This window comes from Balaenoptera musculus, chromosome 1 (assembly GCF_009873245.2).
Source record: "Balaenoptera musculus isolate JJ_BM4_2016_0621 chromosome 1, mBalMus1.pri.v3, whole genome shotgun sequence".
Lineage (NCBI taxonomy): Eukaryota > Metazoa > Chordata > Mammalia > Artiodactyla > Balaenopteridae > Balaenoptera > Balaenoptera musculus.
Genome location: NC_045785.1, coordinates 58067610 through 58080661, shown reverse-complemented (window position 1 = coordinate 58080661; position 13052 = coordinate 58067610). Strand labels below are relative to the sequence as shown.

At 41.4% G+C, this 13052-nt stretch overlaps 1 protein-coding gene across 1 annotated transcript in view; it reads right to left on the bottom strand.

The window, feature by feature from the left end:
• The window catches only part of IL12RB2 (interleukin 12 receptor subunit beta 2), an 86273-nt gene extending 73910 nt beyond the window's left edge, over positions 1 to 12363 (bottom strand). The window contains exons 1-2 of the mRNA XM_036873898.1: positions 12075 to 12363; positions 1623 to 1734 (exon numbers count right to left, since the gene is read on the bottom strand). Of these exons, the coding sequence (XP_036729793.1) occupies positions 1623 to 1698 (76 nt within the window). The 5' untranslated portion in view covers positions 1699 to 1734; positions 12075 to 12363. The remainder of the gene's footprint in view (positions 1 to 1622; positions 1735 to 12074) is intronic.
• Positions 12364 to 13052: the final 689 nt, after the last annotated feature.

Genomic DNA, 13052 nt, shown 5'->3' with positions numbered 1-13052 from the left:
GAAAGTGGTGAGAAAATAGGGTTGGAAGAACATTCAGGAGCACAGTTCTAGGAAAAACCAGTCTCTCTTATATGCAAATTATTCAACAGACTACTAAAAATTACTTCCCAGAATAAATCACATTTGTTTCCATCCCCATTTATGATTTATAACACTTACTTCAATACTCATACCAAAATGATTAACAAGCTATTAGAAATGTTTAAAAGGCTATTACAAATGTTAAAGGGTAGATTTGGGAATAATTCCCTCTCTTGCTATATTAGAGGTATAAAGTATGTGTAATCTATTGTTTTATAACAAAGAGAAAATATTTAGGGGCTCTGTATGTGTAGTTTGCATCAAGGATAGAAATTAGGTCTTACCACGGTATTGCTTCAAGATGTAAGACCCTAGGTAGGATGAACCATTGCCCAATACAGCTAATACAAAATCACATGAATGTATTCTTCTTTTAAAGAGTTCTCCATATTATTTTCTATATGCCAGGTCCCACAATAAACTCTTTTTTTTTTTTAAAGGAATAGAGGGAAGTATCCCAAATGATATTTTAATTTTAATTTTTTTTTTTAAATGACTTTATTTATTTATTTATTTACGGCTGTGTTGGGTCTTCGTTTCTGTGCGAGGGCTTTCTCTAGTTGTGGCAAGTGGGGGCCACTCTTCATCGCGGTGCGCGGGCCTCTCACTATCGCGGCCTCCCCTGTTGCGGAGCACAGGCTCCAGACACGCAGGCTCAGCAATTGTGGCTCACGGGCCCAGCCGCTCCGCGGCATGTAGGATCTTCCCAGACCAGGGCTCGAACCCGTGTCCCCTGCATTGCCAGGCAGATTCTCAACCACTGCGCCACCAGGGAAGCCCCACAATAAACTCTTAAAGAGAGGTCATTCTTACTCTCCAGGATCAGGGCCTTTTTTGTATATGTATATAGGACAACTAATCAGAAATTAGCAGTTTTGGGTAGTACTCAGTACTGCTGATGAAAAAAAGAAAAAACCCTCAGAATTATACACTCACCTTGAATTTTTAGATGTGATATAAAGCCTCCACTGAAAGCCTTTTTTGGTAATTATAAGATTGCTTGGATCAACTACCATAAACAAATTGGTAAAAAAGTTATTCAAATCAAATAAAGGAAATACTGAATTCTGAAAAGTTTCCATTTTTATTTTCAGAACTAAGTCTCTTTCTCTCTCTTATCTTACTTATATTTTTGTTTTCTGCTTCTTTGATCCTAATGGGCCAGAAAGTAAAAAATAAGATGCCAATAAAAACAGCAAAGAAAATGCCAGCCATTTTTTTTTTAGCAGAGCTGAATCCATCCATGAATACCCTCTGTTAAAATGCACTATAATGTAAAACATTCATTCATGATGCCTAGCTTGATACCTAGTCATTTTGTTAAGAGGAAAATATATCACTGGACTCTTAATCATTAGTATTAATGAAATAAAATACATATTAGTAACAGACATAGAACCAGACTTATCCACTTAAACTTGACAGAAGATTGACTACAAAAGACCAACTACCAGAACATTTACCACAAATGCATATTTCATCTATAACTGAGAATTTAAACCAAAAATCCCTCCACAGATTAGATTACAGAAATATCTTACCTATTTTTGCTTTAACTAACAGCCACATGATGATAAAAATAAGTGCCAATGAGCACCCGTTAACTGTATGTGCCATGAACAGTCAACTCTGGAACACACCTCTGTATTTTTCCTTGTAAAAGAAGACAAATTCATTCATGTTAAATACATTCAGAAAATACCAGAACCAATATTATTCAGAGGGCTTAAAATGCCCCTTTAATTTTCTTCACATTGTTAAGATTTTTTTTTTTTAATGAAGTTTACCTTTAAAACTAGTAAACTGAAAATCTTAGCCACCTCTAACCCCCATGTCATTTAAGCTTCTTGGGGTCAGCAAAGGGTGGGGGAAGAGATCTGGCCTTTGGAGTCCTTTAGAACTGGTTTAAATACTTTGAGACTATTGGGCAAGTTAATTAACCTTCTGAGCTTCAGTCTCACACAAAACTCTTTTCTTCCAAACAGGGCTGCATCATCATAGTCAAACGCAGCAGTATTAAATTCCAAGAGTACTGAGAATTTCTTTCTTTCCTTTTTTTTTTAATTTTTAAAATTTAAAGTCTTTTACTGAATTTGTTACAATATTTCTTCTGTTTTATGTTTTGGTTTTTTGGCCGCAAGGCATGTGGGATCTTAGCTCCCTGACCAGGGATGGAACCCACACCCCCTGCTTTGGAAGGCGAAGTCTTAGCCACTGGACCACCAGGGAAGCTCCAGTAGTGAGAATTTCTGATCTAATTATGTGCTTCTGGAAGTAACAGGAGATTAAAAAGTGGCTCATAACCACACACCCCCCCGCACCAAGAATTTAGTAAAAGATTGATCTCTTTGGCAGTAAGAAAAGAATTCCAAGGGTTCTTAGGGGGCTGTTTGGGTTTTCTATAGAAGTTCAATTTGGTTTGTTTGCTTGTTTATTCATTATTTATTTATTTTACTGAGTATTTTTATCTTGAATGATTTGGAAAATGCAAGCTGGTGATCTCTGTTTGTTTCCAAGTTTAAACTTAAGGAATGGCTTTAGTAAATTCCCTAAATTCTATTAAAGGTGGGCCAGAAATTCATGAAGCAGGCTGAAAAGTTGTGTGATGTTGGGCCACTGGCAACCAGCCAATGCAAATGTTCACCTCGTATTCCCATACCTAGAAATGGGCCAGAACGTACTGGAGAGCCTCAGAAAAATTCATTTATTCATTCAACAGTGATGGTTACCTTTCATCTGCCAGGCACCGTGTTAAGTGCTAGAGATACAACAGTCCTGCTCTGTGGGCTTCTAGAAAGTGTCCACTTCCTCTTTTGACTCCTCTGCCTCTAACCCAATCATCACTCAGGGAAGCCCCCAGATAATATCAGCATCTTTTCAATAGTCTTTTCTGGTGGTTCTTCCTCCTCCTCCTGACTGTTAAGTCTTGGAGGACCTCAGTGTACTCAAGACATTTTTGTCTCTATTTCTACTCTCTCCCGAGGGATCTCATCTGGTCACCTGGCTCTAGATACCACCTGTATGCTAAAGACTCTCCAATGCTTACCTTCAACTCAGACATTGCTCTGAGCTCTAGTCTCATACGTATGTCTCCTTGGCATCACTTCTTGGACATCTAAGAGACTGCTCAATATTAACACGTTCAAGTTGAATTTTTGGTCTCCCTTCTCCAAACTGGTTCTTCCTCCAGCCTTTTCTACCTCCGTGAATAACATTTTTATCCCCTGAATTGTTCAAACACCTAGACATCATCCTCGATTCCACCCTCTCTCTCATGCCCCACAGCCAAACCATCACTAAGTCCTGTCCATTTTTTCTCCTGAATACATCACAGATCAGTCCACTTCTCTCCATTTCTACCATCCTCACCCCAGTCCAAACCACTGTCCTCTCTCCCCTAGATGAGTGCAGTAGCTTCTTAATGTGTCTCTCCATCCATCTTTGCCCCTTTCTAAGTCATTTTCACATAGCTGACTACCTTTTAAAAACATAAATCGGACTACGTTACCTGCTTCATATCACCTCTATTTAAAACCCGTCAACAGGTCCCCATTGCTGTTAGAAAAAAAATCCCAAGTCCTTACCATACATGACTCTCTCAGCCACTGCATGGCTTCATGTCTTCTATCTTGCCACCATCATTTGCTCTACGTTTTTGCCTTGCCAGCTCTGCTTCATTCACACTGGCCTTCAGACTGTTCCTTGAACAAGACATGCCCTCTGCTGCTCCGGGGACTCTGCACTTTTCATTTCCTCTGCTAGAATCCTCTTCCCCTGGCTCTTAGTGGCTGACTGGCTTACATCTTTCAGACCTCAGATCATGTGTCACTTCCTCAGAGAGCCCCTCCCTGACCACTCAGCCAAAGTGGTCTTGGCCATCTCCTTTCTACTCATCACCTTATTTACTTAATGATACAATCTGTAACTAGCTTGTTTATTTATTTGATTGTCTTGTTTGTCATCTATCTTTGTGCTAGAATTTAAGCCACCATGAGAGCAGGAACATTGACTGTCTTGCTCACTGCCGTATGCGAGCACTTGGCATTGGGAAAGAGTACTCAATAAGTCTTTATTGAACGAGAGAAGGGAAGGAGGGATGGAGGGGCTATAGAAAATTCCCTATAAACGTCCCTGTGGTAGGCAGCATAATGGCCCACAAAAGATGTCCATGCCCTAATCCCCAGAACCTGTGAATATATTATGTTGCACGACAAAGGGACTTTGGAGATGTGACTAAAGTTAGGGACCTTGAGGGGAGGCGATTATCCTGGACACCCAGATGGGCCTGATCTAATTATGCGAGTCCCTAAAAGTGGGTGAGGGAGGCAGAAGGGTCGGTCAGAGAGCTGTGGAGCGAGGACTGTGCTGCTGTCTTTGAAGATGGAGGGAGGGGGTTATGGGCCAAGGAAGGTGGTGCCTCTGAAATCTGGAGATGACCCTCAGCTCACAGATACTGTAAAATGTATTCTCTGGGTCTTGGTTTAAAATGTTTGAGAAACACTGACCTAAATTGAAATCTGACAGTTTCGCTCTCCCTAAATCATGAAGGCCCAAGTCATGGCACACAGTGGCTTCTGTGAGCTAATTCCTGTCTTCATCACCAGCCACAACCACCACTGTTGACACTATTGTCTAGTAACACTGAGCTGCACATTCCATGCCAATACCTGCTTCTGTGTCTTTGTTCATGCTATTCTCTTACCTTTCCACTGTTCTTAGACTGGCTAAGTCTTTTTTTTTTAAGCGAATGGTATTTTTTTTTTAATTAATTTATTTTATTTTTGGCTGTGTTGGGTCTTTGTTGCTGCACCCGGTCTTTTCTCTAGTTGAGGCGAGCGGGGGCTACTCTTTGCTGCGGTGCACGGGCTTCTCACTGTGGTGGCTTCTCTTGTTGCGGAGCATGGGCTCTAGGTGCGTGGGCTCTAGAGCGCAGGCTCAGTAGTTGTGGCGCATGGGCTTAGATGCTCCACGGCATGTGGGATCTTCCCGGACTAGGGCTTGAACCCGTGTCCCCTGCATTGGCAGGCAGATTCTTAACCACTGCACCACCAGGGAAGCCCCAGATTGGCTAAGTCTTACTCATCCATCCCAACTCAGCTCAGGCACCTTTTATTCAGTCATTTATTCAACAAATATGTATTTAGCCGTTGCTATGTGCCAAGGAGTTGGGAGAGAGTGGAGAAAAAGACAGACAAGGTTTTAGGTCTCATGGAACCAACATTCTGGAGTAGGTAGACAAAAGACAAATAAATAACAAACAGATATCTTCAGATAATGACGAAAGAATAAGAGAGGCTAAGGGGAGAGAGAACCTGGGGAGGAGAGAAGCCAGTCAATGAAGGTGTTTCTAGGAGGTGAAACTTGAGCTGAGATTGGCACAGGCCAGATGAAGACTCAGAAAGACTTTTCCTGACAGAATAAATGTTGAGTGCAAAGCCTGGAGGCAAAGGAACAAGCTTGCTGTGGTTGAGGCATAGAAATAAGGTCAGGGTAGCTGGGGAAAGTGACTCTGGGGAGAATGGTATGAAATGAAATTTGAGAAGAAGGTAGGAGCCAGATCTTCAATGGGCTTGTTTGCCATGGAAGGGAGCCTGGATTTTACTCTCCAATCTATGGGAAACCATTGGTATATCATTAGAGGTTTTATTTATTTATTTAACTGGGTTTTAACTAGGGTATCACAAGATATGAATTACATTAAACACACACACACAAATACAAAAGCAAACAAACAGAAAAACTAGTCTTGGCTCTGTGTATGGAGGCTGGAGTAGAAGCAAGCAGATCAGTTGGGAAGCAACTGGGGAGGCCCAGGTAGGAAAGGATGGTGATGTGGACCACAGTGATAGCAGCAGAGATGGAAAGAAGCAGCCAGGTCTTAGCCTTATTGATGTCTTCAGGTAGACTGAAGCCTCCTACTAGTATCTTCATAGCACCCTGGCATCCTCCTATCTTAGCACCTGCTGTGTTAAATAGGCCTAATTTCTTTCGGTATCTGCTTGTCTCCTCCATTAGCTTGCAAGTTCCTCATGGGCAGAGGCCACAATCTGTGGCACATAAAAGGCATGTGCTGAACTGAATGAAACTTAAATGGTTTTTCTGTTTTTTACTTCTGGTTTAGTTTAATATAACTACAATACATTAAAAGTACATTAAATCTCATTCTGCTACATGGTGCTCGACATAATTAATAAGTCATTTTTTATTGTAGCTACCTTAGTTTAGTTTAAAATTCGTTAGTTTTCATTAAGCCTTGGAATAGTCTGGCATAAAGGAAATTATGGATTGAATTAGAAGATAACTGAATGAACAGATATATAGGGATTAAACAGGTTTCTGCTTCTTAACTGCAAAGGGTATCTACAGGGTATCTTTCAATGTGCCTTGCAACTTATGAAGTGATAATATTCTCCAAATAGTAAAATATTCAATAGTAAAACATTACTTGGTTATTATAAGAATTTTTAAAATGTATATATGTGAAATATGTATATATATGATAGATATATACACACACCTATATATGAAATAGGCAAAATAGAGGATAAATTTGAGTTTATATAGCACATTGATTCAGACACAAACATGCTCATTTTCTCTGAATGACCAGGTAAAATAGCTGCTTCATTTATAAGAAACTCAGAACCCCAAAGACCTTCAAGTAAATGAGGTATCTTCCAATAAAATGAAACCTCCTATCAACTGTAAACATCCTTCATACAGCCTGCCTGGAGGGTCAATATTAAAACTACAACTCTGTCTTGAATCAGAAAATCAAAGAGTATGCTATGTCACTGACTCATCACTCAAGTGGTGACAATTTCCAGACAGTGAAAACAACATCTCAATGAGGGGGGCGGGGACCAGCCAGAAATAAAGCAACTGGCAGGAGGGCAGAGACAATTCCCCCTCAGTGAGCCTCTCTTTCCCCACTGCTCCAAGAAGAAGCACAAAATAAGCAGCTAAAATCATATTTGACTAGGCTAGGAAAAACCCTTACCACAGGTAATTTCATGTAGGCAGGAACTCTTCCTACTTCCACATCACTTTTCTTCTGTAGCACCATAGTAAGCTCAAGGGGCAGCATGGTATTGTGGAAAAGAGAAAGGCTAGTGAATCTCAGTTCTACTGTGTGCTGTTAACTGTCAGGGTGCCATTTCCTCATTCATGCAATGAGTACAGGAATACCTACCTAGACAAAGTTACTGGGAGGATGAATATGCCAGTGTCATGGACCCATGAGAATACCTAGCACAGGGTAGGCACTCCACTGAGGCTAGCTCCCATTTTCCCTTCTGGGTCCAGCTTTTGTATCTCTTTTCTAAATCGTTTACGACTTGCATCAACGTATTGGAATTGTACGTTTTGTTAGACTAGGTAAAAGGTCATATGTTAGGCAACCTTAACCCTGGCTATCAAAGAATTTAATAACTCAGAGGAGGAAGGAACCTCAAAGGTGAGCCAATAATTACCATGCCCTACTGCTCCTTTCCCCTCCCAAAAGCTGACATTTGAGTCTGGGCCACCACAGAACAACCAAGTGATTGTTCTGAATGTGCATTAAGGCTGTCTGCCTTATAAATACATGCCGTTAATTACCCAGTTGACTCAATGAGCCAGGGTACAAAATCATTCTCTTCTGCCACCAAAGCTACTGACAGACATACCTTACTGGTGGCAGATCAGTATAGAGACAACACTTTGGAGGTCATGTATTCTACATTCCTCATTTTATAGACAGATAAACTGAGCCCTAGAGAAAACAAGGGACTTGCCAAAGGTCACATTAATAGCAGAATCCAGATCAGAACGGAGGTGTCCCAATTTCTAATCCAAGATTACTTCTACAGGTAAGATTGCTTCTGATCAGTTGCAACAGTAGCAGCATAAAACTAGAAATAACACTAATATTAACAGCACCCTTAATACTAATGCTACAGTTTGTTGATCTCTTATTATGTTTGATGTACATTACAATCTTTATGATACCCATCTAGTAAAGCACTTACAATGACTAATGCTTTAGTTTTCAGAAGGTTGAATCACCCACCTCCCTCAAAAGAAGATCAAACAATAAAACCCATTGTACATACAATATGTAACCATCTCTAATGATCTATTCCACTCTGAGGATGGAAGAGGAAAATCAAGTCCACCAAGTAGCTAACTTGCAACTCAGCCACTGGAGCCAACCTTCTCTTCCCCATACCTTTCCATGGGCTATGTCATGAAAAAGAAGAGTTTCCTGACCAAAGCATCATCTCCTTTTTGCTTCTGAGTCTACCATTTGTTGAAAAATCTAACAAGCCATAACACGGACAAACCCTGGCCTGCCAGCCTCAGATCATCAAATCACCCCCCTCATAATGTCATGTCAGATGGCTTAAAGGGGAAGGAAAGTAACCACATCAACCCCTTCTGCTTTTTCTTCTTTCTAGCCAACAGTTCCAACCCCCATTACATGAGCCGAATTGGACGCACACCTGTTTTCCTTTCTTACGCAGCTGCTGAGGCTCTCTTGAACTTTCTCTCATCTCACTGGTTAGCATTTGTAGTCCTAATTTTACTCAGTTACAGGAACTTTCTTCTCTTGCTTGAATTCAGGAGACTTCTGAAGTTTGGGTCCCTCTCTCTCTCTTTTTTTAAATTTTAGGGTGTTTTCTCCTTTCCCGCTTTATGACCTCTTTATCATTTTTCTTAACAAAGATCCCCTTATGCTTTTCTCCCTTCTTTCCTGTTTTTCTGGAATGTTCTGTCAGACCTATTCGTCTCTATTTCCAATTCAGATATATCACCCTGGACATAATATACGGGCTCCTGAAATGTTGTGTGTAAACAAATTACATTTAAAATGCATTAGGGAATCTTATCAGGCCCCAACCCCAGAATCATGTGTACTGTGAACTGTCTTATAAATTGAACAAGCATTCCTACAATAGAGCAATAAACAGGAAATAAAGAAAGAAGAAATAAGACGTGGATGGAGTCTTGAAGAAACAAGGTACTTTCAGATCAGTTGGTGTTATTTGCTATGTTTTTTCTTTCTTCGATTAGCTTCACAAGGCTACAATTTTCATGGCACTTGTTCAATTAAGTTTCAACAATCCAATCTTCTCTATTTTCACTCTCTGCATCCTTCAATAGCTATAAATAAAATAAGCCATCTTTTACTGAAAAGGATATACTGGAAAGAGTGATATACTGGAAAGAGCCTGGTATTTAGGGCCAGAGGATCATCCTGGGGCCAGGTGTCATCCTGGTTTCTCCACTTCTACCTGTGTCATCATCACAAGTAACTCTGAAAAATGGCAATCCACATTTATTGAGAAAATTAACTAACTTTTCTTCCTTAGTTTATTGGAAAGGTCTCTCCTTTGACACATTTAACCTTGAAGTCTCTATTCGTGGACAATGGCATGGGAGTGGCAGGTTTACCCTTGAGTCTTGAGTATTGTAAAATCCTGGCAAGTTTTGTAGCTTCAACCCCTGAGTCTTTTCTTAGTGCTATAAGGCATTAAAAATATTAAAGCACATTGCAATTACTTTGTTTTAAGAGTTTTCTCGGAATTTCACAACTATCTTAATGTAATTGGAGGCACCCTGGGTCGAGGGGGGCAGACAAAGACTAGTGATCACCATGCTACAATATTCCTCAAGGTTTCTTCTATAAACTAAAAATTCAACCGAAATCTCGACACTAATAATCCCATGTCTCAGCATCTCTACCTGATGTTTTACTTAATATTTTCCTTTTCTTCTGCATATTACTGCAAAAGGGATGTAAATTAAGATTCTAATCTTGATAATCTTTTATAGGCATTTACTTAGCAATTTATCACAATGCAGAGCATGTGACTGAGTTGTTAACATTTGGTCTTCTACTAAATAAAGTAACTATTGGTATCTCTATTCTGCAGGTGGAGAGATCTGCAGGTTGATCACGATAATAACAGAAAAACCAGAAGTAAATTCAGAATTAGATACATTAGAAGTAACTTCCATGCTTGAGTTTCCTCAGTTGTAAAATAAAAATAAAAATAGCACCAAACTCACGGGATTATTGTGGGAGTTAAATGAGAAGCTCTTAGCAAAGTGCCTGGTATATAGAAAGAGCTCAGTAAATACTATCATCCATTATTATTATTATAAGAAAAAAGATAATACCACTTACTTATCAAGGACATTGTTGGAATTAAGCTAGACAGCCTCGCTTTTTGACCTCTCTCTTGGCCCATTCATCTGGCTCATCATTGAAGAATTAATTTGATTAAAACTAGATACCATACCTCCTTCATAAAAGGTGACTTCATGCCACTTATAATTTATGACATACGAAGTGTTCTCATAATTATTGTCTTCCTAAACAGTTTTAACTTTTTTGAGGACAGGAACTGAGACTTAGGTTTCTTTATATTACAATGACCAGCACAATGTCTTGAACATAACAGATGTTCAATACATATTTATACTTTAAAAAACATTGTTACTATCAGCAAAGAGCACCACAATGTTCCAAGAACAAAGGAAACTGGACAAAGCTTCTTTGGGATTTGGCTTTCTTTCCAGATTAGCCTGAACAAATGTACATGCAAAAGTTGAGAGCAGTGCTGTGAGTGCAATTGCAAAGATGACAAATAATTGGCCAAAGAGCAAAGCAGGTACAATTAAAAAAAAAAAAAGTCCACAACTGAGAAATGATGTACAACATCTACTGTACTTATAGGATTCTTCTCCCATAAAATAGGTGGCATGACCCTGACTCACATCTGCTTTATAATTTTTTCCACACTAGAACTCATTCTAATGTAAGAAAGATTCAAAACTTGCCAAAATTTGGGAATTTATGTAAACATCATGACAGTCAAGAAACATGATACGTGATAAAAGAATGCTGCAAACTCTTTTGGAGCCTTTTGTGCCCAAGAAAGTGACAGTAATGAATTGAGAATTTCACATTAAAATGGAGGGAAAGAGTATCAGCTCTCAGCCACTAAGGTCCTTTGAGTTATATGCTGGACAGAGAAACAGGGCACTGTACCATTCCTTGTTAATGGGAACAAGAATCTAATGTTTGTTTGCCCAAGTGGATATAATGTTTTGAGTCAGAGGTGCAAAGGCAAGGAGCACAGAGTCTGGAGCCCAAAACCTGTAACTCACTATCTCTGTAAAAGTGTGCAAGTTTCCACATCTGTAAAACGGGAATACTTATAACCAGTTCACTGGGTTTTTAAAGAATTATAGAGGATAACAGTGATACCCAAGGGCCAAGTCCATAGTAGGTGCTCAACGAAGACTTTTATCCACACAGGATATACACGTAGGGGATTGTAACAGACATTCGGAGCTTTGCCTTGTTCTTTAGAGTTACCAGGAGAAAACTTTTTGTATGCATTTGGATTGCTATTCATAAGACCTAGATCTAATCGCAGGGATACTTAATCTCTTCCAATGTTTGTATTTACTGCCCCTCAACCAGGTGAAAAGAGCCTCTCTAAAGAGACATTTCACAGATGAGAAAAGAGACTGGCCAGGCGGCTCGCCCCAGAGCATTCTGCTAGTGACTAGACAGGGGGGGACTCTGCGTCTACAGAGGCCCCAGGAAAGTGCTGCGGAGAAAAGGACAATTCACCCCCATGCAAGACTAAGTAAGACTCCTCCATATCTTATTCACAGAAGATCCACTTTCGAGCCGCGAGTCACGCCCGTGGGCCTGGACCCAGGCTGGCTCCTGACGAGTGCCCGCTGCCGTTTCCAGACGCCAGCCCTCCCCTCCTCACGCTCCCACCGTTCTGCGAGCTCCTTGGAAGCTCAATCTGAGCGCCCCTCCGCTCCATCTGGCCAACCGCGACCCGGCACCCTCAAGCGAACGTCCCGCCCAGCGTGAGGACCCTGATGAAAAGAGGCCGCCCCCAAACCCCCCTCCCCGGGAGAAGCGAGGCACGAAAGCCGGGGGTCCCAAGCGCCCGCACCCCACCGATCCCCCGGCCACTCACCGCGCGTCTCCAGCCCGCAGGCCCGCTGCGGGGCGGCGCGGAGCCTGCGGCTCGGGTGCTGCGGAACGCACGTGCCGCGCAGGCAGCGTGCGCTCCGAACGTCCTGCACGTCCCGGACGTCCCGTGGTGGGCGCTCCGGCGGCGCCGGGGCGAGCGCGGACGTGCGTCGGGCGGTGCCCGGACCGAGGAGGTGGCCGTGGCCGTGGCCGTTGGCGGAGGGAAAGCGGCTGCACTGTCAGCTGTCGAAGCGGGCCGGCCAGGGTCCCGTTCCGCCCCTGGCGGGCTGTGCCCGTGCCGCCCGGAGCAAGGTAATTACCGCGGCACACGTCGGGTTCCCCTTCTATACAAGGCGAGTAGGAAAGCCTCGCTCCTCAGCCAGGGTGGTGAGGTGAATTAAGCACCAGGGTATGAAAAGCACGGCAGTATCATGTTCCCGCCTTTCACGGCCACAGGGAAGTGGAACTTCGTTGACACTCTGTAGAGAACTTTCCTCAGAGATGTTCTTCCTCTGTGCTTGCTCAGCACTTACCACACCCTAGTGCTGCGGTCTCCAAAGTGGGCTGTGTGTAAGACTGGGTGTGAGAAGAAAATACTAGAACTTTCATTTGTGTTTGTAACTAAAAAGTAAGAAAGAATTCACATTTAATAGGTGGCATGACCCTGACTCTAAATGGTCCCATGTTCCATGTGTTATAAGTGGGATTCTGAGGGAAGAGGGAAAACTGTCCAAAATGCAGAGGGGATGACAGCGGTGCTTTTACTTATGACAATATTTCATTGATGCTAGGAATTCAACTCTAAGACATACTATTTTTTATACACTAGTAAGAAATAAAAAGAACTGTCTTATAAACTTATGACATAATGCTTTCTTGTCACTTAGAATATTTTTAATTAAAATTCTTATTTTTATTTATTTATTTTAAAAATTTATTTATTTTATTATTTTATTTTATTTATTTATTTTGGCTGCGTTGG